The 27,561-nt window shown below is 32.1% G+C and overlaps 1 protein-coding gene across 1 annotated transcript in view; it reads right to left on the bottom strand.

Moving 5' to 3' along the window:
- Positions 1 to 2,814: 2,814 nt before the first annotated feature.
- The window catches only part of LOC139489454 (uncharacterized), a 67,926-nt gene continuing 43,179 nt past the window's right edge, over positions 2,815 to 27,561 (bottom strand). Inside the window, exons 7-25 of the mRNA XM_071275785.1 lie at positions 27,298 to 27,471; positions 26,637 to 26,780; positions 24,712 to 24,836; positions 23,835 to 23,984; positions 23,207 to 23,371; positions 21,838 to 21,975; positions 20,906 to 21,008; positions 18,221 to 18,441; positions 16,491 to 16,721; positions 15,657 to 16,113; positions 14,627 to 14,766; positions 11,712 to 11,945; positions 10,963 to 11,151; positions 9,944 to 10,104; positions 8,634 to 9,336; positions 7,111 to 7,240; positions 5,870 to 6,123; positions 5,165 to 5,339; positions 2,815 to 4,454 (exon numbers count right to left, since the gene is read on the bottom strand). Coding sequence (XP_071131886.1) covers positions 3,079 to 4,454; positions 5,165 to 5,339; positions 5,870 to 6,123; positions 7,111 to 7,240; positions 8,634 to 9,336; positions 9,944 to 10,104; positions 10,963 to 11,151; positions 11,712 to 11,945; positions 14,627 to 14,766; positions 15,657 to 16,113; positions 16,491 to 16,721; positions 18,221 to 18,441; positions 20,906 to 21,008; positions 21,838 to 21,975; positions 23,207 to 23,371; positions 23,835 to 23,984; positions 24,712 to 24,836; positions 26,637 to 26,780; positions 27,298 to 27,471 — 5,270 coding nt within the window. The 3' untranslated portion in view covers positions 2,815 to 3,078. The remainder of the gene's footprint in view (positions 4,455 to 5,164; positions 5,340 to 5,869; positions 6,124 to 7,110; positions 7,241 to 8,633; positions 9,337 to 9,943; positions 10,105 to 10,962; positions 11,152 to 11,711; positions 11,946 to 14,626; positions 14,767 to 15,656; positions 16,114 to 16,490; positions 16,722 to 18,220; positions 18,442 to 20,905; positions 21,009 to 21,837; positions 21,976 to 23,206; positions 23,372 to 23,834; positions 23,985 to 24,711; positions 24,837 to 26,636; positions 26,781 to 27,297; positions 27,472 to 27,561) is intronic.

Genomic DNA, 27,561 nt, shown 5'->3' with positions numbered 1-27,561 from the left:
TTTGACGTTATGTCTATGTAATATATGTTGTTTCCTTACCATTTTCAAATGTCTGAAACTTGGAAATTAGATCGGTTAGCAAATTTAATTTTTCGATTTTTCATTATCTTTTTAAAAGTTCTACGTGTTTACTAGTACAATTTTTTAAAAAAAATCGCCGGACAAGCCATTTACGTTCCTGTTACCTTAATAGAGAGAAGCGATTAAAAAAATACAGTATACAGAAATATGACTCCAATGTGCAAAAGTGTTTGGCGAGTTTCAGAACCATGTCGAGGAGGCATAGAAAAAGAGAAGCGGATTGTTTCACATCGCATTTCGTTGTACCATTGTGTATGCGTTATGTAAATATGAGCATATGTATCATATGCAAATTGATAAGCTATATTTATTAAGTCGATGATAAAACATGCTGTTGGTAAAGCACTGTACAGTAGAGATATCCTACTTCATTTTTTCTATTTATTTCTTGGCGATAATGTGTACAGCTGTGGATACGAAACGCAGACCAATACTCTGCTCAGGTAGAATGTATCTGTCCAAGGTCTTTACACTCTAGTGTATTCTTTTGATGTATTGATTCCAACGTTTGCTTAAAATTCTTATTGTTGCAGATATATGTGTTTAAAAATTGTTTTGAAAACCTGTCATATGTAACTGACGGTTTTAAAACGACCAAAATTTTTTGACGATTATTCATAATGTTATTCAAGTGTTTTTTCGCAGTACTCATCATACCATTATTCTTTTATTTATGGAGAATAATTTCCTTTTTACAGTCTGAAAATTAATAAAAAGAAGAATTTGTTTTTATTTAATCTATAAATCATTTAATATTTTTCAAACTTTTTCGGTTTCCCGCTTTCGCGAAGAAATCTGTTTATTTCTTCTGATCTTGTTTGTCACGAGAATTTGTGTCAAATAAAGGAAGGGGAACCATTCTATTTGTTTGCTGATAACAGGACCAATAAACAATCAAAATTAAATTCCTTATATTTTCAAATGATTCTGGAGCGAAATCATCATACGAATTTGAAAACAAAATGTATTTTCTTGGGAAACTTGCCTGATCAATCGTCCTCAGATTTTATCTGAATCCTTAATAAAATTAACGGTATCAATTTTCTTGCACCAGATGCGCATTTCGACAATACATGTCTCTTCAGTGATGCTCGTGGCCAAAATATTTGAAATCCAAAGCTTATATAAAAGATGAAGAGCTATAATCCAAAAGATTCAAAAAGTATAGCCAATTACGTGAAAGGAATCAGAGCTTTGCATGAGGGAGTTACATTCCTTAATTTATAATAATTTCTTAACTGATATTCATGTCAACACCGAAGTGCTGACTACAGGGCTAGAAAGTTCCAAATATAGCATGCAAACGTTATCTTTTATTGATTAAAATAATTGTATCTTTAAAATTATTTGATATGAAAGAAAAACGTCACCAGAGTGTTGATACCATTTCTTTGTTTTCATTGAAAAATCTCGTTACAACTAAAGTCCCTTACAACAGAACCAACAACGAAAACAGTTATTTCTATTTCCTTTTATGCAGATCGGAAATAAAATGTTCGGTGTTGACTATGTGGTCATTTTTATAAATTTACTGTTTAAAAAACTGGAATTTTTCGAAAAAAATAAGGATTTTCTTATCCCATGGACAGATTACCTTAGCCGTATTTGGCACAACTTTTTGAAATTTTGGGTCCTCAATGCCATTCAACTTTTTACTTGTTTGGTTATGTAACTATTTTGATATACGCGTCACTGATGAGTCTTATATAGATGAAACGCGCGTCTGTCATACTTAATTATAATCCTGGTACCTTTGATAACTATTCCCTATTACAAGTAAAACCTGTCTCATATAAATATTTTGGTGACAAATAAGCCAGAGAGTTGCTTAGCCGTTAAGGCACATCAAATCCTCTAATAAGAGAGAGAGCGAAAGATACCAAAGGGACAGTCAAACTCATAAATCTAAAACAAACTGACAATGTCATGGCTAAAAATGAAAAAGACAAACAGAAAAACAATAGTGCACATGACACAACATAGAAAACTAAAGAATAAACAACACATGGACGAAATCCCCTATAACAATAGAAAAATCAATAGAAAAAAAAAGGAAAAATTTTCCCGAATTTTTCATTATACTAATGAACTCAAAATCGTTAACTCTTTTTTGTCATTTTTCATAATTCCCGCATTTGCGCAGAACGCAGATATCTACTTCCTTCTTCCGTTCTCGTTGTCATGAGACGTTGAGTAGTCTGGTAAAATAAAATATAGGAACTTAAGGAACACGAAACCAATTTCATTTTAAAGAATTCTTTAAATTTGTCTTTGATATGGAAAAAACGTTACCTGATGATCACATTTCTTTGTTTACATTGAACATGACGTCATAACTTAAATAACGTCACAAATAAAATCCCTAACAAAAGAATAAAAATCGGAAACGTTACGGTATTTCCGTTTCTTTGTTAACAGGTTTTGAAGTTACAAAAAATAATTCATACAGACTTCGTCCCCTTTCACAGGTAATGCCTGCCTCATATTAAAGTACATGCGTTCGTTTCGCTTTTATTTTAACTTAATTTGTATATTCAAAAAGGACTTTAGAAAGTTGATCATTGAATATATTCAATCCAACACATGCACAAATTATTTAATACTGAAAACAATTTAACAAAGGAAAAACAAAGGCAGCTTTGGTATTTTATGTCTCAAATAACTTTAAGCGAAGTAATCTAGCGCGCATTGAAATAAGATTATTCAATAAGATGGCATGTTTAAAGAAAAAAAACAACTATAACCTTTTATTTATTAAATATTTCTCAGACAAAACGAGATTATGAAACGAATTCTGCACTAGTTTATTGGTGCACAGAAAAAAAAGTGATTGCAGAAAACGATTTCAATGTACCATTTAATGATCGATTGCATCATCTGTTTAAGTTTTCGTGTAAATTATAGTCCCGTTTTAAAGAAAAGTCAAACGTAATTTTCGCTTTCGTTATGTTAAAAAGTTACTTTAAGATCAACTATTTACCATGGACAATATTAATTCTACTGATAAATACGTCTTGGACGTGTTTTCTTCTTCATTAAATCGACTTTCGGTTTTACCATTTCGATTTGTTTTGTAGCTTCTTGTCGTATGATTTCTATTTGTTTTGGAACTTCCTTACTTAGTATGTAGTCTGGTGACAACTTCATCTTGTCTTTTGTTGTGGTATTATTTGATGCAATAATGAGACCGACAGCTTCTTTCCAGAAGCCTGCTACAATGTTTGTGATGCCGAATGTTGACCTAACAGGTTTGTTCCTGACAGTTGTAATACCCACATTTAATGTTGCATTCATCATGGTCATTAAAATCCACAACAAAAACAAAACGAAGAAGAAGTAATAGGCTCTTCCCAGAACCGGCTCCACAGTAAACAGATCGTTGATGCTATTTTTACCGATAATAGCATTGACCAATGTAGTTGAAGATACGAATAAGTTTTTGTATGTGTCTAGATACCTGCCAAATATCAGATGCCCAAAGGTAAAAAACGCTACATACACGATCAAAAACATTACAAAACATCCAGAAAGATCACGGCTCACGTGACCTAGTATCTTTCCGAATTGATTTATTCTTTCATTGTAGCTGAGAACTCGCATGATTCGGAATGTGGTCAGAAATATAATGAATGCCAAGAAAATGTTAAACAGTTCGTCCCATGACGCAATATGACTGAAGTTGACGAATTTATTCTTATGATTTTCCCATTCTTTCATTGCCATATTAATCATTATCCATCTTCCAATATACATTACGGTACAAATAAAGAATAAAATTATAATTAACATGTCAAGAATATTCCATAATTCCTTAAACAACTTCTTTCCGTTTCTCCGAATCAAAATACATTTATTGACAGAAAATATAAGTATTCCAATAAGTACAATAATTTCACAAATTAAGATGAACATACCAAGGCTTCCGACATGTTGATAAGGCCGAAACGGTTTAATCAATGTACTTTTAATGACCCCACCTGATTCCGGAAACTCGGTCAAAAAGGAAATGAAAACAAAAACATTGTCATCTACGTTGTACAAAGTGAATTCTGTAAATATGGCTCTCGTTTTACGGTCTATCCATGTGTATTTATACAAATCATTGAGAACTAGACGTGATATGTTGTAGTTGACAACAAATTCTGCTATGTATCCACCACCGCCATAGGTAGAATGTAGTCCTGTGGCCGGAAGTCCCCAAATATCAACAGACGACACATAATTCCAGGCAGCATATGTCATATTATAAACAGCTTGACCTCTGACACAAGGGCGAGACTCCCAGGCTACACAATAGTTTCCATCCTCCTCTCCGTAAATAGAATATTCATCATAACATGTAAAATTACCCCACAAATCTGTTCTACATGGCTCTGAAAAAGTTAATATCTACATTTATATCAAGTGACTTTTAATAATAAATTTCACCTTGATGTGAAAAAGACAACGACCGATTGAGTTGTAGAATTTCAGTTAAACTCCTTTGATGGCTTGCTTATCATATAAGTTTTGTCTTCTCGGATTAAAGTTGCGTTTTATTTTTAGTTGTAATCAGATATTTACTCTTATGTGATAAGACTGTCAATCTGAATGTTCATGACTCTTTTTTTCATATTCTTGAGAATATGTTTATGTATGTACTTATCATAGCTTTCGAATATCCAGGTTAAAGCATTCCTGATAAAGGTATATCTAGAAAAAGACTTTAGATGTAACCAACTTATGTCATTAGTTTCATTAATCAGTTTACCAATACGAATATTGTATGATTGAAATTAGCCAAAACATTAAGGAACAGAAAAAAGTAAAAACACAAAAATACTGAACTCCGAGGAAAATTCAAAAAGAAAAGACCAACATCAAATGGCAAAATCAAAAGTTCAAACACATCAAACGAATGGATAACAACTGTCATATTCCTGCCTTGGTACAGGCATATTCTTATGTAGAAAATGGTGGATTGTCACTTCTAACTGAACATAATCGTTGCCAGACTCAGCTGCAAACTTCAATTTCATAAGTTAGAACTGGTAATTAAATTCATCACAGTAGTAATACAAATAAAGATGCTTGTATTATTTACCTTGAACTGCTCTTAGTTGTCTTAGTCTCATTGGACCAACACGAAAATTGACTTGATCTTGTACATATAATCTTCTATTGGCTTTCAGTTGATCTCCATTGGAATGGTATTGTGGAAACAGAAACGGAATAAGGGTCTCATCGATCCATGTATATAAACTAGATGCAGTTGTAACCTGTAAAACATTCTGATAATTCAAGACAGATGACAACATAAGTTATCAGATTATTTTCATAGTGTCTTAGTTACACATACTGAATTATGAATAAATAACATAACCTACAGATGTATTTGGTTATAAACTAAAACATTGACTATTCGAAATGTGGATAAAACAAAGATTATAAGCTGACTGTCCCTCTGGTATAGTTCGTCCCTCTTTTAGCAAATGGCAAGATAAGATCCTAAAATTTGTTTTCAATTCTGACATATTTTGTACAACATTTGAGAAGCTTTCAATTCATCAACAAACAAAGTTCTGTAACTCGGCATAATTAAATTTAAATTTGTAAAATTGAGAACTATGAGACCAGGAAAACATGTTTTGAGTCTAAATATAGTCTTAGGCAATTTTTTTTTTATTCCTTACATTTATTTGGAAATATACCCGAAGTGATATATGGCTGTTTCTATCTCGTATTATTTTCTTCACATTTTCAACATTTAAATAAAACATCGGTATATAAATCAGTAAAGACAACTTACCTGATCGTATCTAAACGTTGAATCGCCTGTTGAGATGCTATTCGATGTAACAAGATGCTGTTCTAGATGATTTTTGACGTTGTACCATCTCGGATCCCTGTTACTAAAACTGACACAATACAAAACAGCAAGGAATATCATATATAAAACTAGCTCTATGAATATCTCTTGCATAAGAAGTCGCTGCTGTCTTTTTTCTTTCAATCTAGCAAGTTTCTTTGGTTTCAATGGAGCTTGCTTCTTTTGGTACACATCTATAAAAAATTAAAATAAACAGAACTTAGGAAAGTTATGAATAGCAATAAAAAGGTCATTACACGTAATAACCTCTTTATGGACTCTAAATTATAGCCGTATTGACATACTTACAGATTCCCTCTTGCTGAAGGTTTTGCTTGATGATGTTTCGGTCCATTTACTATATTCTACCTAATAATGTCATGTTGACAAATAAGAAACTATGGTCCCAACGTCGCGAGGCACAGTGTTCTTAGATGAGTTTATATTTAGCAAATATTTCAAAGTTTTAGGGTCCTTCATTTTGCCTTCAATCTGTGCCAATTTTACTATGTAGTGTCGTACACAATCATGTTCTACATCGGCAAAAATACACGCACTCCGTTTCTTGAAAAGGTCAAACATAAACTGTAGTGTGGCAAATGGGCCTATATGCATCGTATTCTTTAGAGTTTAAACTTATACTAAAATACTGTACTACCAATAGATTGTTTAATTGATCAGTAAGACATAATTACTGCAATAAAATCACGTGACAAAATGACGATAAGGTCAATTATAAGAACATCGTATCAAAAAAGAGGTGAAAGATATCAAAAGCGACATTCAAAATCAAAAATTGGGAATGAACTGACAACCCGGTGATACTTCTTATTCGGTAAGTTATATTTTCAAAAAAAGAGGGTTGGATTGTAGTTACGACAGTTGAAACATATCCGTGGTCTTATAATATAAAAGCAGATATTCTGTAAGTTTCAATGATGATCATATGGATATTTGTTTTCTTTATTGATGACCGGAATGTTTAATAGTTTTCAACCAAAAGGTGAACAATCAAATCAAATTTTTAAAGGTGTAATTCAATGTTGTTTTTTTTTATTGAATATATGAAGTTCTATAATGATGTCATACAAGCGTATTACTTCATTAGTTTAAATGATACCGGAAAAGGGGAAATAATGAGGTTGAACAATAAATAAGACTATTGAATTCAAAAACTTTACCTAAAAGATATGAAAATGGACTTGCTGCACGTCTTTTCGTCTCCATAAGAAGTTTCTCTCTGTCGTATTTTCCAGTTTTTTCTTTATAACTCTTTACAATCCAGGAGAATACAAGGGACAGCAGTATAATCTAAAACAAAAGTGAAGTTTCCATATAAAGGTAACTACATTTACTTTTTATCATGAGTTATATTTGTCCTTTAGTTTATATGAAATAATAGACGTATTATACCCCATATCCTTATTTTATATATAATATGATAAATTAATATGTACACATTGATTTAAAATTTGTATTTCTGTTTAACTAAAAAGAAATATTAGATTAACTTTATAATGAAAAGACCGGAAATGTTGTCAATTTCCCATTACATAGCACTAACAAACTCTCTCGTCCATAGTAAGACGTTTATATGTCACAATTTCCCATTACATAGCGCTAACAAACTCTCTCGTCCATAATAAGACGTTTATATATCACAATTTATACATTACGCTCGTTCATGTTCAACTGTAAGGACTTTATTTGCACGACTGTGATCCTTACATAAAAACTACCCCACCAAAGTAACAAGGAAGAACGAATGAAAACGAAGCTATATGAGTAGTTACGGGAACCATCAGGAATTAGTTGACGTATACGAAATGTCTATGTCTAACACACTTGACGCATGTTTACGACGTCTTAGATCGATTGTCAACAATTTTTTGTCTGATCTATAATTTTATCGATTTTGAAATCCTGATTAAGTATGAATTACAATGATGTGTGATACACGGAGAGCAGTAGACTTTTAATCTGTCTGGGGAACCCAATAAAACTCTTTTTAGTTATATTATATTTTTCTCCGCTTCTTTGTTTGATCTTGAACTGTCTTATTCATCGGTCGATACAAATCTGAAGGTTGATAAAGATCGGTAAACAACTGATGTCTTAATTATAACTTGCGCCATGCATGATGTGCCGATCTCAAGGCAGGGCTTTATTATTCAGTAGTATTCAGTGATTTGTATCTGTCACATTTTTTGCAATTTAAAGTTTCATAATGCATCTGATTATACATTTTTTCCCCTACTGTGGCCTTTTTGAGCTAGATTAAAGTGTTTTTGAATTTGTAAATAGTGCTATAAAATTAGATTCAAGCTCAGGAGCGCAGTGACATAAATATTTGATTGAGACATCAAAAGTTTAATATTAAGGATCGAATGTACCTACATAAAGAGTAATTCTTTGCTCAAATAGGTTTTTTAATGGACTTGAAACTTCGATATATTTTCGTAATCAATTTTCGTCAGATGTAACATTTCACTACAAACGCTAATATTTTACAAATTAAAATCTATTTCAGATGGATATGTTATCTATCTAATATATGTATCATTGTTGATTATTGTATTCAATATTTGTTGCTTTTAATTTGTGTTACTGGAATAACTACGCATATATCATTTCATAGCTAAACACTGGTGTACGAATTGTAGTTGACGATTATATGAGTACAGCGAAACCTGGAATATTTTACCTTAAGTGGATCAACTAAGAGCATCGATTCAATGAATGACATAAAGAAACATAGCAGCCATTCCTCTGACTTCGTCTTTCCCCACTCCATGCTATAAAGAATTAGGAAAAATCCGGATACAAAGACGGCTAATGTAACTATTCCCCATGCTATATATCTACACCAAAACGGAAGTGAAAATTGAGTGTCGTCTATAACATCTGCTTTAGGATGGGTTTCCGTATCGGTCTTGTCAGTGGGTTGAAGTGTCAAGTCCTGGACTTCGTCGGTATTTGGTAGAGGCTTCTTGTCGCTTGTTTTACGATGTCTTGAACTTCTAAACATATAAGAAACTAAGAATATTGGAGGTGCTGCAATTATTGCACTTATAAGTGAAATGTATATCCCAGAAAGTGATAATTTGATTGGTCCGATTGAAAATTGACTTCCGGTATTTTGTCCATAAAACATTGCATTTGAGATCATAGTGAGAAACAACAATGTCAAACAACAAGCCATTCGTTCTATCCTTGTAAAATTGCTATCTTCAGGTCGAATTGCAACCGATAGCCATAAGTGATTGTCCGTAGTGTTTTGTCTGGTCTTTTCGTGAAATAAAAATGAGAATTTGTGTTTATCCAACTTATCAGAAACAGGAATGGCACAATCAATGCAGCCATCATCGTGGTCCAAAGACAACCATTGATCACATATAAACGTATACCTGTCAAAAAGAGAACATTTGTTAATTGATTTTACGGAAGCACATGTAGTTTTGGTAAACATTTGTGTCTCCATAATGTTCATACTAGTTTGAATTGGATGTTTTTGTCGCTTTCTAGTTACCGACAGTCTTACTACGTTCCTATATCTAGAAAAGTTTACTTGTTCTTGTTTGCAAAGTAAATACTATTTATAAATAAAAACGATAGTAGTCAACTGTTGTTCAATATTTAATAAACCGATTTGATTGTTTTTAGGTCTAATCTCTCAATGAGCTCCTTTCTGTTAGATGAGTAAGGTTTTATTGTATAAACAATTTATGTTCGTTTAAGCTTGGCGAATCAACCCACGATGGGGAAGAATAATAAGGCAATGTTAATTTGAAATAAAGTTTGGAATTTTGCTGTTTATCAGTTTGCATGTGCTGCTTTTGTCTTCTCTTATCAATCCTGCTTCACAAAATCATTATAAAAACAACACAATTATATATGTTATTCATCTTTATCAATATGCAGATGAAAACTCTCAATGATACCTAAATAGATGTATATTTCTATATAGCCTTTTATCTATGATAGGGGAAAACTTAATTAATTGGTAAGTTTTACCTTTCACTGGTTTGAACATCCTCTAGCATTATTTTATTAAGATACCATGATGCTGAATTTCCTTGTCCACTATTATCATGCCAAATTTTCAATACTGTTGGATCATTTATTGGTTCAGAAACGCTCATGACAAATTTCCGGATGCTACCAACACCAAAACCCTATAATATAAACAAAACAACTTGGTCAGACCGACAAACTAGTGATTTTTGTGTTGCTTTCGTTATATAATTATATGTTAATCATTAAAAGAACTTGTGGTGGTCAGATTGTTGAACTGCTTCCATTTAAAAAGAAAAATCACAAAAAAATACTGACATCCGAGGAAAATTAAAAACAGAAATTTAAAGTTCCTTATTAAATGGTAACGAAACAATATTTTATTGATCTCTTATTCAATGAAACTTATGTAGACGAATCTCGCGTCTGACGTACTAAATTATAATCCTGGTACTTTTGATAACTATTTACACCACTGGGTAGATTCCATTGCTGGTGGACGTTTCGTCCCCGAGGATATCACCAGCCCATGAATATCAATTATGTGGTCATTTTTATAAATTTTGAATTTTTCGAAAAACTAAGGATTTTCTTGTCCCAGGAATAGATTACCTTAGCCGTATTTGGCACAACGTTTTGGAATTATGGATCCTCAATGCTCTTCAACTTTGCACTTGTTTGGCTTGATAACTATTTTGATATGAGCGTCAAAGATTAGTCTTATGTAGACGAAACGCGCGTCTGACGTTCTTAATTATTATCCTGGTACTTTTGATAACTATATACGGCATTTTCATATATTAATATGTTACGCTCATATATGTTTACTGCAATGAAGTCGTTTGAACAAGGATACGGTTAGAAGAACGACTTTCATCGACCAATATATTTGGTGGTCCGATACGGTTTGTTTTAATAAATGTATGTTTGCTTGTTGTATACATAGACATAAGTATTAAATATCTTATTACACAAATTTATATAATTATGTTTATTTACACGTATAAGCGAATACTCACTCGATGTGTTTCGTCATCTAGTAGTCGTACATCTGGTTCATAAAAATGGCTTTTCTTAGGTTTTCCATCAATTATCATGAAACCGATTCTTGATTTTGTTCCAGCATTTCTGTGTAGTCCTGTGAACACCGTCAGAATGTACAAGTAATTGTCGTAAGGACCGTTGTCACTCAGGTATGATAAAGCCCACTGCAATAGTTTCATTGATTAATCAGTTCTATCTAATCTTAAGGTTGGTATTTTTTCGGTTTGAAACATGAGATCACCTTTTAAAAACAACGTTTAAGTCAGACCCCTTACTTTATTTCCTTTCAATAAATAAACTATAGATAACTGTATGGTTGTATTTGTTGTTGAGGAAAAATGATGTATTACCTATGTCTTTTTTATTCATATAATAATAATACTTATCCATGCATAAAGACAATACTTTTAAAGCTGATCAATATTTTTTCAGTTGTTCCCTTTGGAGCGAACTAATGATGTTCATCGTATGGATGCTATCATTAAATGTAGATGAGGTATATATATGACATTTGCTTTGGATGGATGGTACAGCTTATAAATTCGTAACACTTTGTGTCTTTAGTTTGCTTAAACTGTGGGATTTTTACACGAATTGGCATAAACTTTGAATGTTATTATTTTCTTTGACATTTTTTTAAAACTGCCGATTACATAAAATTTTATACAATCTTCATGTTTTACAATACTTTGTGAAATATTTCATAAGTATGCTAACGAATTACCCTTGCATGGTCCTTTTTGTCCTGTCTGAATGCCCATACACACAACAAAATATACAACAGTACTAGTGATACAACTGTTGCAAACACCGCTGCATTGTTTTTCAAATCAAACTTATCAAAAACGCTTCCAAAATCTATCGTGTTTGGAGGCACATAGAAAGTAGTGGCAAAACTGTTTCCGGGTGGACTGGTACATTCACAAACAGTCTCATTGATGGTTGATGCAGCAGAAAGCTAAATAACAAAAATAACAGGTGTAGAAAACATTACTTTATATACACTAGGAGAATAAGTCCGTCAGAAGCAGCTAAGACCACAACAATTTTTTTTATAGAGTGTACTGCTTGATATTTCGATTTTTGTATAATATATATAGTCTGCTGCTTGTTTTGTAGTATGTTAACATTGTTTGCATTTCATGTTGGTTTTAACTTAACTTATGAAGTTTTGTTTTGGGTCCTTCTACCTCGAAAAATTAGATGTATGCAGTATTGTAATAAACCCTTCTTAAATAATTTTTCATGACGCCTCTTATCACTTTTTTTTATTAACTCCATCATTGCTATAAAGAAATCTGCTTCTACCGACGTGCTGGATGAGTCTTTTAAGCTTGGGACAATTCGAGAACTATCGAAATACGACTATACAAAGAAAAAGAAAGTGTTGTCTGCAACTAGAAATAATCACAATTCTTTCTTATCGCTATTTAAATGTTATATAGCAATGACATACGTGTACGTCAGCAGAAACAATATAACATAATACTAAATTATCTGTCTAAATTCAGACCAAAAATAGTAATACTTGTTTGGTATTCAAAACAAAGTATAGAAGGGCACTAATGCTATAAAACAAATCATTAACAGAAGGACAAATTGAATTTGAAAGAATTTTAAGATTTATATTTATTTTAACTATTTTATTTGTAAATAATGTCCACTGTGAAAAAAATATTTATTTTTGAGACAATGTATTGGTTTTTAAATAACGTGTTCATGTAAATTGGAATATTTTTATTATCTGACACGATGTTGTACTGTACACGAACATAGACTGCATCTTTGCAATCAAAATATCTTTCAAATCGACTGACCTACCTGACTGATTAACCAGATTTCTTGCTTTTTATCGTCACATGTTATAAATGCATTTGAAAACGACATAAATTATGAATTGATGATATGATACTATTTTAATGAAAAACTAACAAATGCAGTGTTTATACTCTAGGATTCTTCGGAAATCTGGAACTATTTAGACGTGGACTTTCACAGACACAGCTGTGTCAGTCGAGTAATTGCTAACATCGTGTGCAATATTGTTGTTAAAAAAAAGGTAATAAGATATATCAAATGACACAATGCTAAAGTGAAAGTACTTTGTTTGTCTATAGAATATATATGTCGTGTACAAGTTGCGATTATGTACAGGTTATAACATGTACAAAAATATTGTACATGTTATAACTTGTATAATGCAAAAATACAAGTTATAACATGTACAAAAGTACCTCGTACATGTTACAACCTGTACAAAATATTGCTTAAAAATGGTTTTAACTTGTACAAAATCGAAAAATAAGGATATGTTTCTATTATTGCAACAGATGTTATTAACCTCAATAATATTTTCATAACTTTTTTATTATTCCTTCGTGTAACTTTGTTAGTGTGTTTTGTTCTTTTTTGATACAGTTAATGTCTAGGGGTTGGTATTACAAAGCATTCCTAAGACCTGTCATAAGATATATCTTAGGACATGTCTTATGCTCCTCTTAGGACTATATCTATGGACATATCTTTATTTGATGAATTATAATTGTGAGTGTCCACTTTAAAGGCATAGTAAAATACTTTCATTCTAGTTGACACTAAAATACATAAGAGGATAGCCAGGATAGATGTGTCTACAAAGACAATTGGGAATGGAAATGGGGTGTGTGTTTAAAAGACAACAACCCGGCCATGGAGCACACAACATCCAAAGACCACAAATACACGCTCTCAAAGCTAGTAGAGGATATATATTTAAAACATCAAAATGACATTCGCTTCATGCAATGATCTTATAGTTTATAAAAAAAAATTGAGTTTTAAATTTACATAAGCATGCTGAAGGCCAAAAATGTTGAAGAGTAGATTCAAAGATATTGATAATGAAGCGTGGTCCAATGAAGAATATTTCAGCTCTCTCTTGCTTTTAAAGAGTAAACATATTAGACATTGTTGTAGTCTGCATGCTATAAAACAAGAGGGAGGAGTATTACCCAACATTATTAGGCATCGTTCTTTACATTCTTGGAAGAATTTAGTTACTACATTGTAGTATCTAATGTAATTGTCATTGGGGAATGCAAGCTTTTAATAAATAGTGTCACACTTATTTAAGCCATAATGGACTGCATAAAACATACAATTACATGAAAACACATTTTGCCAACATAAGTCATGAAAAATATATTTCTGAAACTTTGTGAGCATTTTCCTCTACAGAAAAAGACACGTTCTGGCCTATTTATTGTTCTTCTTTATGCATTGGTGAATTTAAATGTATATTTTACTTCATTAAGATTTATCTTAAATTTTGTACAAGTTAAAACCATTTTTAAGCAATATTTTGTACAGTTTATAACATGTATGAGGTACTTTTGTACATGTTATAACTTGTATTTTTGCATTATACATGTTATAACATGTACAATATTTTTGTACATGTTATAACCTGTACAAAATTGCAACTTGTACACGACATATATATATATACACTGAAGTTTACAATGGGTCCTATAACGAGCAGCATGATCATAGACTGTTGGTGTAACGTTACAAATGGGGATATGAATATGACTTACTGAATCTAAAGTTGAAATAGGACTACATTGACTATACACGACAATGGGGTCATCAAAGTCATACCTGACAAGATGTTTTGTTCCATTTCTGCTCTACAGTATCCCATACTCTACAACCAACCGTAGCACCAATTATCTCATATTCAACAATAGTAGTACTCAGTGATCGTCTTCGTCTGGTTAATGTAGGGGTTGATGATCTTTCTGATAAAAAAAACCAGCATTATTATTTCATAACCAAAACAAAGATAAACAAATGTTATAATGGGTATAAATGTGATCAATCAAATTGAGAATGGAAATGGGGAATATACATGTAAAGAGACAACAACCCGACCAAAGAGCAGACAACACTTGGAGGCCACCAATGGGTTTTTCAGCACAGCGAGAAAATCCCGCAACCGGAGGCGGTCCCCAGTTGGCACCTAAATAAAATTATGAACTAGTTTAGTGAAAATAGAAGTGCCACTTAACTCCAAAATATATAAATTAACTAAAACTAAAACACATACAAGAGTTACAAAGATCAGAGGCTCCTGACTTGGGGCAAGCGCAAAAATGCTGCGGGGAGAAACATATTTTGTAAGATCTCAACCCTCCCCCTATACCTCTAGCATTGTGTCTAGCCAAAGTAGAATAAAGTAACGCATAACAATATGCACAGTAAAACATGCATTGGTTTCGTCTAGTGTTTACAAGTTTTACTGGCATCTAAAAGGCACGGTCTTGTACATATAAAAATTTCAGTATAGGAATTTCTCTAAACCTAATCAGATGTGTTATAAGTGCCGAAAAGACATCTATTCATAATAGACCAAATGACTTACACCTGTATTGTAAAATACAAACAAAACACATATCGTTAGGAAAACTATCAGCATTGTATTAACAATGTATGCTTATATATACAGTATATATCCAGTATCCTTCCTTCTATCTGAATTCTTCTTATTTTTGATTTTTTTGTTTTGATTTTGATTTTTTTTCAAATCAGATAAAAAAAACAGTTATAACATTCATTTTAGCCTTAGAAGGCAAACGCATACTTTAACAACCTTTCTTTTCTGTTTGTTAACGTTTAAAAATAAATATACCTTTTTGAACAAGGACTCCAACATACACATTTGTTGGGGTGGTGTATAGTCCACCGTCAAGTATTACTTTTATTTCGCTGGTTGATAACCAGTCGCTGGAATTTGTAATTTTCTTCCAGTCATATTCGTCTTCCGTTGGAGGTTCTGATTTTCGAATGTAAATAGTGTGATCAAGGTGGTCAATGGCGTTATTTATACTGATTATCAAACTGTCTGCAGGTGTCTTCCAGTACATTTTATACGACAGCATCTGTGAAGTGGTTTCATTTTTATCTATAGGAATGGCTATATTTATAGTTTTTCTTGTTGGTACTAAATCAGTATTTTGCAGTTTGATTTTAGATGGTACTGCTGAGTTTGTTGTATTGCTATCTCCGACTGACACTGTTACTGTCTTAGATGATATGAACTTGGACTCCACGTCCCAAGAAAAAGGTGTGTGGTCATATAATGTTACCTTTAAAGAAAAGTTGACTTTATTGGTGACATCGAGAATTATGTGAGGCATTATTCAACAATAGCAATACTACTTATATAGAAACAAGAAATAACTGCATCTACAATGACATAATGTCTCTAACATAATAAACACCGAATAACAGCAAGGGATCATATTATTATGTTTTATATAATTTACATTTATCAATAACATCCATCAAGATTTAGATTTACTAGAAATCATACATGTTGTATATATCTTTGATAGAATTAACAAATAAAAAAAATAACAAATGTTTAAACACAATAAAAACCCTTTTATTGATGTTGATCATGTTGATCTACGGTAATACCGAATAAAAAAAGTAATGTTAAGTATCTTTTTATGACATGTACCTGAACAGCTTGCTCATCTGCAGACTTGGAATCAGATTCGACAAAATTGAAATCTACTTCATTGTTCTGAAACCCATTCTTAATCAACTCCGCTATCAGTTTCTTATCTTCGGTTGAATTGATGTGTCCATTTTGTACGTAAACGGGCATCTGTTTACGATAGTTGAGTCTCTGGAGCACGTGACCTAAATCGGAAATACTGTCCAATAGTATTTGAACCTGGGTTTTAACCTACATATAGAAATCATTTAACAAATAACGACAAAATAGAAAAAGAAGATCGAATAACACGATATTCACCATTAAAAAGAGGCTAGAAGAATGCATTTGTCATGTCTTCTCATTGTGTTCAGTTTCAATGACTGACAAGTTGAAACTAGAATGATTGATAAACAACTTCAAAGGGCTACGCCTAATTTTTCTAGTCCGAGTTTTAGAATTAAGGGCAAAATCTCATTTAAATTATTTTTTGTTATCTTTTATTTTTTTTTAATGTCATTATTAGTCATGATACTTCTATCGGATTATTGCAAAATTCAATGACATTTTTTCATTTGTTACAGCGCCTTATACCCATGATTTCGATAAATTTACGTATAGAAGTTTTATCCAAGTGTAAATCTATTTGTCGCTTTTGGAACGTGTCTAATGCAAGATGTTACAGAAAGACAAGTCGTGTGATTGGACATTTGTTTCATACTTTTTTAATTTGTTCTAAAGGAGTAGGTTCAGTAAGACCCCTTTTTGGCCCCAAAATATAGCAATTTTACAAAATTGTAAAAATGTAATCTGTTAGCTGTTTATCGGAAAGTGTAATGCTTCTGCTTTATAAATATGGGCTGTGTTTGAGAATACAATGCACATATATCGGGTACTAGCATCATTAAGTCATGCTAAATTACTAAAATCTTCACAATTATAGCATTTTTGTTAAATTTTAGATGCTTTCCGTCTTAAATAAAGGTGGCCGCATTCGTGTTAATTCATAATATTGTAATCTAAGTTGTTTTTAATGCTAATACATAACATATTTAAAGGTTGAGGATGAACACGGATGCGGCCATTTTCATTTTTGACAAAACTCTATGAAAAGTGACGTTTTTTGGCATATTTGATAGATTTTTCATATTTAAGCTTGAATCGGAGCGTTTTTAATGACTAAATCAGTTAAAATCTTTCACAAAAAAATAATCGAATCAATTGAAATAGACACTTACGTGTTTAAAAAAGTGTCAAAACTCTTTCGTTAAATGAACCTCAAATTTGAGGCCAAAATTGGCCCATACCGGACCTACTCCTTTATCCCAATGGTTAGGACTTTAAGAACACTGTCAGTTAATGTTCGTAGTATAGACACCTTTCTTCATATTTATAGGAAATTACATATAAGAAATGTTCACTGTTGATAAACGTTCACTCCTTAGATGTAATACTTTTATGAAGAAATAAACTTTTCAGTTTCTGATCCTTATTTTTTCCGACTATCTTAAGAAGTGAAATTTTGTATTTTAAGAGAAATGGTGTTAAACCATTGTTATGGTTGAAATGTCTTCCAAAATGAATTCAATTGCTATACAGATTTTCTGAATTATGAGTTGTATATGCTTCATCGTGATGGTGATAATTGTTTGCTGTGAGAGCAATTAAGCACTTAAAATGTTTTTGTAAACCATATGTAATACATCTTAGCTGTGTACGATAAATCTGCTATATTGATGAACTTAACTTACAATATCATTTTTAAAATCAGCATCCAGTTCATTTTTCATAGCGACCTGTGAAGCAATAAATGATCTTTCTGCAGGAGTAAGATCAGCGTCGTTTGGTTCCGATAACTCCTGTCTGCTAGAGATATCCGTCATTATTGTATATATATCTAATGCTGCTGGTGTATCCACTGATGTTGTTGGTAATATGGCTTCCAAAGCATTGTTCAGGACCCTAAGCATACCTGAAACAATATATCTTATTACATAACCCACTCAAGAAATCAAAATACGTGTTTATCATGAAGAAATCTCTGCTTCCAGATATTAAAGCAATGTAAAGGATATCAAATGTTCATGAACATGCTGGATATTTTTACTGCAATGGTTAATTGTATGTTAAACTATTAACTACGTACAATATCATTGGATTGATTATTTGATTGATTTTTGGTATTTTAGTGCCACTTCTAAGCACCGCATTTAGGCTAACTTGTGGCGATCAGTTGTGATTTGTGTTGGATGACGTAGTGCCCGTAGAAAACCACCGACCTTCGATAGGAAAACTGGCAATCCTTGTCAATTAAGATTGGAGTCGAGTGCACCCGCACGAGCGGGGTTCGAACTCACACCAACAGTGTTGTCTGGCGAGTTATTACAGTAGTAACTACTTAGTCCACTCGGCCATCGAGGCCCTCAATATCATTTGATCAAGGATAATAAAATAAAGTTACAGAATTAAACAGAAATTAAATAAATCGGTTTTTAATGCCTTACCTATTTCCCCCCCAAAAAAATCAAACAACATAAAACGTAATGACAATATTCCCTGACTCTCACGATTTACAAAATGTGTCTTTGTACGTCTTCTTCATATGCACAATATTACGCAGTTTCCAAACCTTGTTAACTGATTTTTTAAAGACATTACCTTATATGTTGAGATGTAGTTATCGTATACTGGATATGTTCCATTGTTAACTGTTTACGTTGATATGTCATGTTGATACTGTGGATATGTTTCATTGTTAACTGATTATTTGCATACATTACTTTTACATGCTTAGATGTAGTCATCATACTTTGGGTATATCTTAATGTAAACTGACTATTAGAAGACATTACCTTTACATGTTGAGATGTAGTCTTCATACTTTGGGTATATCTTAATGTAAACTGACTATTAGAAGACATTATCTTTACATGTTAAGATGTAGTCTTCATACTTTGGATATATCTCAATGCAAACTGACTATTAGAAGACATTACCTTTACATGTTGAGATTTAGTCTTCATACTTTGGATATATCTTAATGTAAACTGACTATTAGAAGACATTACCTTTACATGTTGAGATGTAGTCTTCATACTTTGGATATATCTTAATGCAAACTGACTATTAGAAGACATTACCTTTACATGTTGAGATTTAGTCTTCATACTTTGGATATATCTTAATGTAAACTGACTATTAAAAGACATTACCTTGACATGTTAAGATGTAGTCTTCATACTTTGGATATATCTTAATGCAAACTGACTATTAGAAGACATTACCTTTACATGTTGAGATGTAGTCTTCATACTTTGGATATATCTTAATGTAAACTGACTATTTGAAGACATTACCTTTACATGTTGAGATGTAGTCATCATACTTCGGATATATTTCAATGTAAACTGACTATTAGAAGACATTACCTTTACATGCTTAGATGTAGTCATCATACTTTGGGTATATTTTAATGTAAACTGACTATTAGAAGACATTACCTTTACATGTTAAGAAGCCATCTTAATACTTTGGATGTACCTCAATGTAAACTGACTATTAGAAGACATTACCTTTACATGTTAAGAAGCCATCTTAATACTTTGGATGTACCTCAATTTAAACTGACTATTAGAAGACATTACCTTTACATGCTTAGATGTAGTCATCATACTTTGGGTATATCTTAATGTAAACTGACTTTTAGAAGACATTACCTTTACATGTTAAGAAGCCATCTTAATACTTTGGATGTACCTCAATGTAAACTGACTATTAGAAGACATTACCTTTACATGTTAAGAAGCCATCTTAATACTTTGGATGTACCTCAATGTAAACTGACTATTAGAAGACATTTCCTGTACATGTTGAGATGTAGTCTTCATACTTTGGGTATGTCTCAATGTAAACTGACTATTAGAAGACATTACCTTTACATGTTGAGATGTAGTCATCATACTTTGGGTATATCTTAATGTAAACTGACTATTAGAAGACATTACCTTTACATGTTAAGAAGCCATCTTAATACTTTGGATGTACCTCAATGTAAACTGACTATTAGAAGACATTACCTTTACATGTTTAGATGTAGGCATCATACTTTGGATATATCTCAATTTAAACTGACTATTAGAAGACATTACCTTTACATGTTAAGAAGTCATCTTAATACTTTGGATGTACCTCAATGTAAACTGACTATTAGAAGACATTACCTTTACATGTTAAGAAGCCATCTTAATACTTTGGATATACCTCAATGTAAACTGACTATTAGAAGACATTACCTTTACATGTTAAGAAGCCATCTTAATACTTTGGATGTACCTCAATGTAAACTGACTATTAGAAGACATTACCTTTACATGTTGAGATGTAGTCTTCATACTTTGGGTATGTCTCAATGTAAACTGACTATTAGAAGACATTACCTTTACATGTTGAGATGTAGTCTTCATACTTTGGGTATGTTTCTTTATCAGTCAATATCTTGAGCTTTTTCAAAAGACCTTTATTTCCATTAAATGCCTTTGACTACAAAAACGTGCAAACAAATATTATCATCAGTATATTATTATTATTATTATTAAAAAAAAAAACAGGTATCACGTAGTGTAGATCATATAATAGTTTTCAAAGGTACCAGGATTATAATTTAGTACGCGTTTCGTCTACATAAGACTCATAAGTGACGCTCATATCAAAATATTTATAAAGCCAAACAAGCACAAAGTTGAAGAGCATTGAGGATCCAAAATTCCAAAAAGTTGTGCCTTATACGGCTAAGTTTATCTATGGCTGGGATAAGAAAAGCCTTAGTTTTTCGTAAAATTCAAAGTTTTGTAAACAGGAAATTTATAAAAATGACCACATTATTGATATTCATGTCAACACCGAAGTGTTGACCACTGGGCTGGTGATACTCTCGGGGACGAAACGTTCACCATATAAAACATGAAAACCACAACTATAATTCATTGGTGAAGGGAATAAATTATGAACCCCCTTTTGAATAATTTTGGTACGGATCGTTTCATTCAACAGACTTTTCTTAAAAAAAATGAAAACTACAGATATAAATTCCTCAATTCAGGTCATAAAAATAATCTTTTGGTCGCCAAAGTTTTTATTTAGTATAAAGTACTGATGTTTTAGCAGACATCTAGTGCTTCTATATGCATTAATTGAACGCCCTACTATCCGAAATGTATTTGTACTCATTCCCTATGAGTATTTGTCTACATGAGCGTTTTATGCTCATTTGGACTTTACGTTTAGAGTAAGGGTATGACATTTTGTAATTTGGATCTTGTATGAGCTTCATTAGTTATAGGAAAACTAAAACATAACAAATAAAACATACAGCTGAGGAATTAGAGGTGAATAGCTTGTTTCCAATATTTGTACCAATACTATTAGCAACCTGGTCTAAATTCACAGTGGATGTTCCATCAACTGCATTAGATGTTTTAGCCAGTATCGTGGAAAAGTCTGTCAATTGCTAAAATATATCAGCAAATTTTGCATTCAAAGATCTTTAAACGTAATATAATAAGAGATATACATTTCAGCAAACAGACCAATCATGATGTTTTCATATCATATATTAGTTATTCAATGTATAGAGATGATAATACATAGCTATAACACCCGGTTTACTCTTATTATTTTCTACATAAGGAAATGATTCTGGCAAGAAAGGAATCTGACAGTTGTTGTTCATTTGTTTGACGTGTCTGGACGTTTGGGTTACCATTTGACAATGAACATTCCAATTTGAATTATCGTCGAAGTATTTTTGCTTTTTTACTTTTTTATTACCAAAACCTTCAATCTGTTGTAAAGGAAGTGTTTGGACATTAGAGAAACAATGATTATTCTATGAAAGTAATATTTAGTTCTTCGCTTAACTTAAGGTTTGGATGGTTGAGTTACTTGTTAGTGTATACTTATCAAATTATTGTCCATTAAATGTTTGATGGACAATTGACTTATTGGAAATTAACACATATAACATCTTTTTTCTTATATATTATAAACATATTTGTCAATTTTGAAAGGAGACATATATTGATTGATCGTGAAAGTTATTCCGTGGCTGAGAATAACATTCATAGATTACGCAATAACAAAAAAAACTGAATCGTAACTGTATATACCTCATTTACATAAAAGCGTGTTGAGAAATCCAACAATTTGCCATGCTTCAATTGTGAAGTTCAATAATAATATTCTATAGAAGAGCATGTCAATTGCGTATTTAAACAAGAATGTGTCCATAGTACACGGATGCCCCACTCGCACTATCATTTTCTATTTTTAGTGGACCGAGAAAATTAGAAAGATCATATCATAGGGAACATGTGTACTAAGTTTCAAGTTGATTGGACTTCAGCTTCATCAAAAACTACCTTGACCAAAAACTTTAACATGAAGCGGGACAGATGGACAGATGGACGGACGAATGGACGGACGGACAAACAGACGGACGAACGAACGGATACGTGGGGCATAAAAATATTAAACAATGTGTCTTATTGATAAGTTGATATATAAACTTGCTTGGAGCAGATTCGAACAAAGGTAATTAAATAACAACATACAAATAACATGTTTAAAACAGCTGTATCTCAAAGCCAATTCGATCATGAAGTATATTGCAATTTCAAATAAAAGAAGCAACTCGGCCTTCGAAGTCAATTAGATATAAGATATCAATATAATATCAGTACCTGTATAATATCACTTTGTGATGTGACATCTCCATAATCAGGATGTTCATACATATTCCACAGTTCATCAAATGTTTTTGTTACATTTGTACCATCAGACAGTATTTCTACACCAATATTGATCCATTGTGCAGGGTCGGTATCAAATAGTGTTGTTGTTGTATTCTACAGAAAATTCCAATTGTACAAACAAGGAATGTCAACTCGGTGAAGATTAACTTATCGAGTACTCGTTAGATTTAACGAGCGATTCATGAGCACTCGCTCGGTAAGACATTTACAAAATGGAAACATAAAATTATACCAATATGTGGATCGTTGTCTTATGAACGTAAAATCATCAACATTATTACCTAGATAACAGTTCAAGGATTTTATACTGTAATAATAGTTAATTAGATCCACTACATGTACTAAAGATATAAACTTTCAATAATCTAATCAATTGATTAATTAAAACAGTATTTTAGAACCTTACAAAAACTCATTTACTGATCAACAAATGTGTGCTGATCAGAACTTTTTGTTGCCTTTAATCATTTTCTGAGGGCGCATCGAACTTGAAAGCTTAGTATGAAGTAAAGTAAACCCAATCAAACAGGTCACGGACGTAATAAAATTAACATACCAAATCTGCGACAGGTGTTCCGGCTACCTCTGCATTCATAGCTACTTGTTTTACATTCCCTGTTTTCCAGTAATACTCCAAGCTACCAGCCGAGGAATGTAAGAATGACGATACACTACTTTGGTCTGATGTGGTATAAGTGGGTCGAATCTGAAACGTGTCTCAGTATTAGTTGTGTTTCTAATCATTTTGTTAAGCTAATCCAAATAAAATACCTTTCCGATATATCACATGTATTTCTATTTTTAAAATTATTTCGAGTTAACACTTAATTTGAACATTTTTGTAAATTGCTAAATACAAACATCCCTTTCCAGAAGAAGTATGTACGTGTACATACCTGTCCGATATTGTGATTATTTCTGAATGTCCATACCTGTGTGATATGTTTGGTATATTCTGTATAATCGATGCATATCTGTCAGATATGTTTATTACTTTCTGAATAATCAATAACATACATGTCCGATATGTTTGGTACATTCTGTGTCATCGATAAAATACCTGTTCGATATGTTTATAACATTCTATGTTATCGATACATACCTTACAGATATGTTTGTTACATTCTGTATAAACGGTAACATACCTGTCCGATATGATTGGTACATCAGTCTGTACAATCGATAACATACCTGTCCGATATATTTATTACATCATGTATGTCCGATATATTTGGTAAATTTTGTATAATCCATTACATACCTGTTCGATATGTTTATTACATTCTGTATAATCGATAACATACCTGTTCGATATATTTGGTACATTCTGTATAATCGATTACATACCTGTCCGATATGATAAATTCATTCTGTATAATCGATAACTTACCTGAACAATATTTTTTATTAATTCTGAATAATCGATTACATACCTGTCCGATATGTTTGGTACATTCTGTATAATCGCTAAAGATATCATAGATCTGTATCTTTATTGTAACATGATAATTATCTGTCTCAATACCAGGCTTTACTTTGATGTAATTATCTTCCTCTGCTGTAATTATAAAATCAAGGGACATTGTCAGATGCTCTTATTTGCAGTTTCGTAGATAATTCTGACGCAAATTTCATACTCGGCCATCTTAAATTATTAAATAAATATTCGGTTTACAGACAGTGGATGGATGATGATCTGAAAGGGAATCACATAGTATATCATGCTAAAGCCATCATATAAAGCCATATAACACCGGAAGCTTATATTTGTAGATTCCAAGAAAATGAATATGTTTAGTATGTTTAGAATATATAAGTTTTGTAAGTTTTTGGTTAACATGTACTCGACGAGTTTTGAATCTGCACCGAAGTCACAAAATTCCAAATTACAGAAAATGGAGAAAACTCTCCACACAAGACCAAGTTACACAGACATTTGTAATTATGGGTAGCTGTGCGGCCTTCCATAGATTGTTGCAGGTTTATGCATGCAAGCAGGAGTTAACAACATCCACCATCCTGGAAAAGTGTTGTAACAATACAACCTATGGACAAACAAAAGGGATTAACTCAACAAATCGATACAAAGCAGAAAAATAAATAACAAAAAAACATACTTGGCGTGGAAGAGTAATTATACAACCCGATGCCCCGGTAGAATAACAGACACTACGTACAGATCTGAGAGTACTCGTAGTTACTGACTGCTAATTCAAAACCAATAGCAACTAATAAAATAATCAAGCATCTAAGATTGAACAATCAATCAGTACACAGCAAACATCCAATGGATTTAGTCATCTAAAGACGGCATAATCAGTCAGAGAAAAACATCATTTGTGAAACGCCAAAAACAGTTGTCGACAGATAGTTGCGTCATGAATGTGCATATATGTATTAATATAACAATTATTTATTTAATTTTTATTGACTGATAATATTATTTATATGACTTATAATACGAACAATATTTAAGGTCTGATTGAAGTAGGTTACTTTTTAGAATAAGTTTATTGATGGAATCGGATCGGTTAGTTCATCTAGATCGCATCTTTATTTCCGTGTTCTGTTAAAAAAATCTATGTATTTGTTGTTGCTATTAAAAGATCGACGAGAATATAATGGAAAGATGGCAGGACAGGGGTTAAACTGAATACTCCAACTCTTCGAAGAGGGAATTTTTATTATCTCGACAAATTTGGTTCAATTTGGTAAAAAAAGAAAAGATAATCATAATCGACTGTATGGCATTGTAAGCAGCAATTCGACCTTGTTTTGGTCTGTTTGCATGCCTAAGTTTTTCATTAGTTGATATTGCTTTTGTATGGTCTCCGTCTCGATAATTTAGATTTTATATAATTAATGGAAAACAACATGAACGATGTGAAATAGAAAATTAAAACAACGGAATCACCTGTTTAAGAATTGGTCTGACTCATTCAGTTCGCAAAAATCATTCTAATTTAACATGTTTTAGTAAAACGTTGATTAACATATAAATGTTTTGTTTAATTTAAGAAACGAGACTTATTTACCATTATGTAAAAATGAAACCGCATGTTACATTTTAATGATGTGTTTCTGTTGTGTCTTAGTTCTCTTATATTTGATACGTTTCCCTCAGTTTTAGTTTGTTACCCGGATTTTTTTTCTCTGTCGATTTAGGAATTTCGAACAGCGGTATACTACTGTTGCCATTAGTTGTCGACAATTTTGAAACTGCAATTGCGTTTATTCCAGATGACGTCTATCTTTTTGTAGAACCTCAAGTAAAACTACTGTCCTATCTTTTAAGTTGAGCATTTAAGTTTTTATTCAACGACATAATTCGATTTGTTTTAAAGTATTTACAACTTACAACCATAATACAACATAGTCTCTTTTCCTTCGGAATTTGTCTGCACTATTCGATAATTCAACTGTTCTTTCCAGTCATAGCTGGTATCGGTTGATTTTCGGAACCCTTCGTCGTTCCATCCATTTGTTGTTACTTTCTTTTCTCCTAAAACGGAAAATATAAAATATTGTCATAAATCCCAAGCTTAAAGTAAGACACATTCATTCATTCATGAAACTAGCTATAGACATCAGTTTGTTTTCATATATTATGAGAAACTTTAAGACTGTCATATAGGACGCTCATCAGATATGTCTTATACTGTCCGAAGATACTCCTCACCGAAAAGATTCCAAATCCTCATATAACGTTCAAAGTTGGTATTTAGTCTGTTTTGGTGATGTCACATTCTGGGGGAAGAGGTTGGAATTGAGGTTAGAAAAGCTGCCATCTTTGAAACATATATTTCGTCAACAATCTCTTGATCTCTTGATGGTTTCTCTAAAACTTTCAAAGGAATGATCTCAACTTTATATCTTTCATAGAAAGTATGATATGACTGATGATGAAATTGCCTTTAATAGTTCATAAAGAATTAAAAAAAAAAATGAACCAAATCTACCAAAAATTAAAAGTTTTAAAAAAACGCGTTCAGTAAGAAAACACATCTGAGACGACTTACCCCATATTGAATCTTCAATCTCACAAGACCCTCCATACGGCAGTATGTTTGTATTGACGAGCCAAATACCAATGCTTGTCTCCCCTGTTGCAAGTTCCATGTGAGCTTCAATAAGGTATCCAGCGCTAGCATTCAAAACATTGGCTTGCATAACAAATGAATTGGTTTCCAACTCTGAGTTTGCCATGTAATAAAGCATCACAATTGATAAATTTATAAATTCATCTATTAAAAAGTGATTGTCAGGATTAAAGAAAATTGTTA

The sequence above is a fragment of the Mytilus edulis genome, chromosome 9 (genome assembly GCF_963676685.1).
Source record: "Mytilus edulis chromosome 9, xbMytEdul2.2, whole genome shotgun sequence".
In the NCBI taxonomy this organism is placed as follows: Eukaryota; Metazoa; Mollusca; class Bivalvia; order Mytilida; family Mytilidae; genus Mytilus; species Mytilus edulis.
Note: the sequence above shows the minus strand (reverse complement) of the source record. Positions and strands in the feature narration are given on the sequence as shown.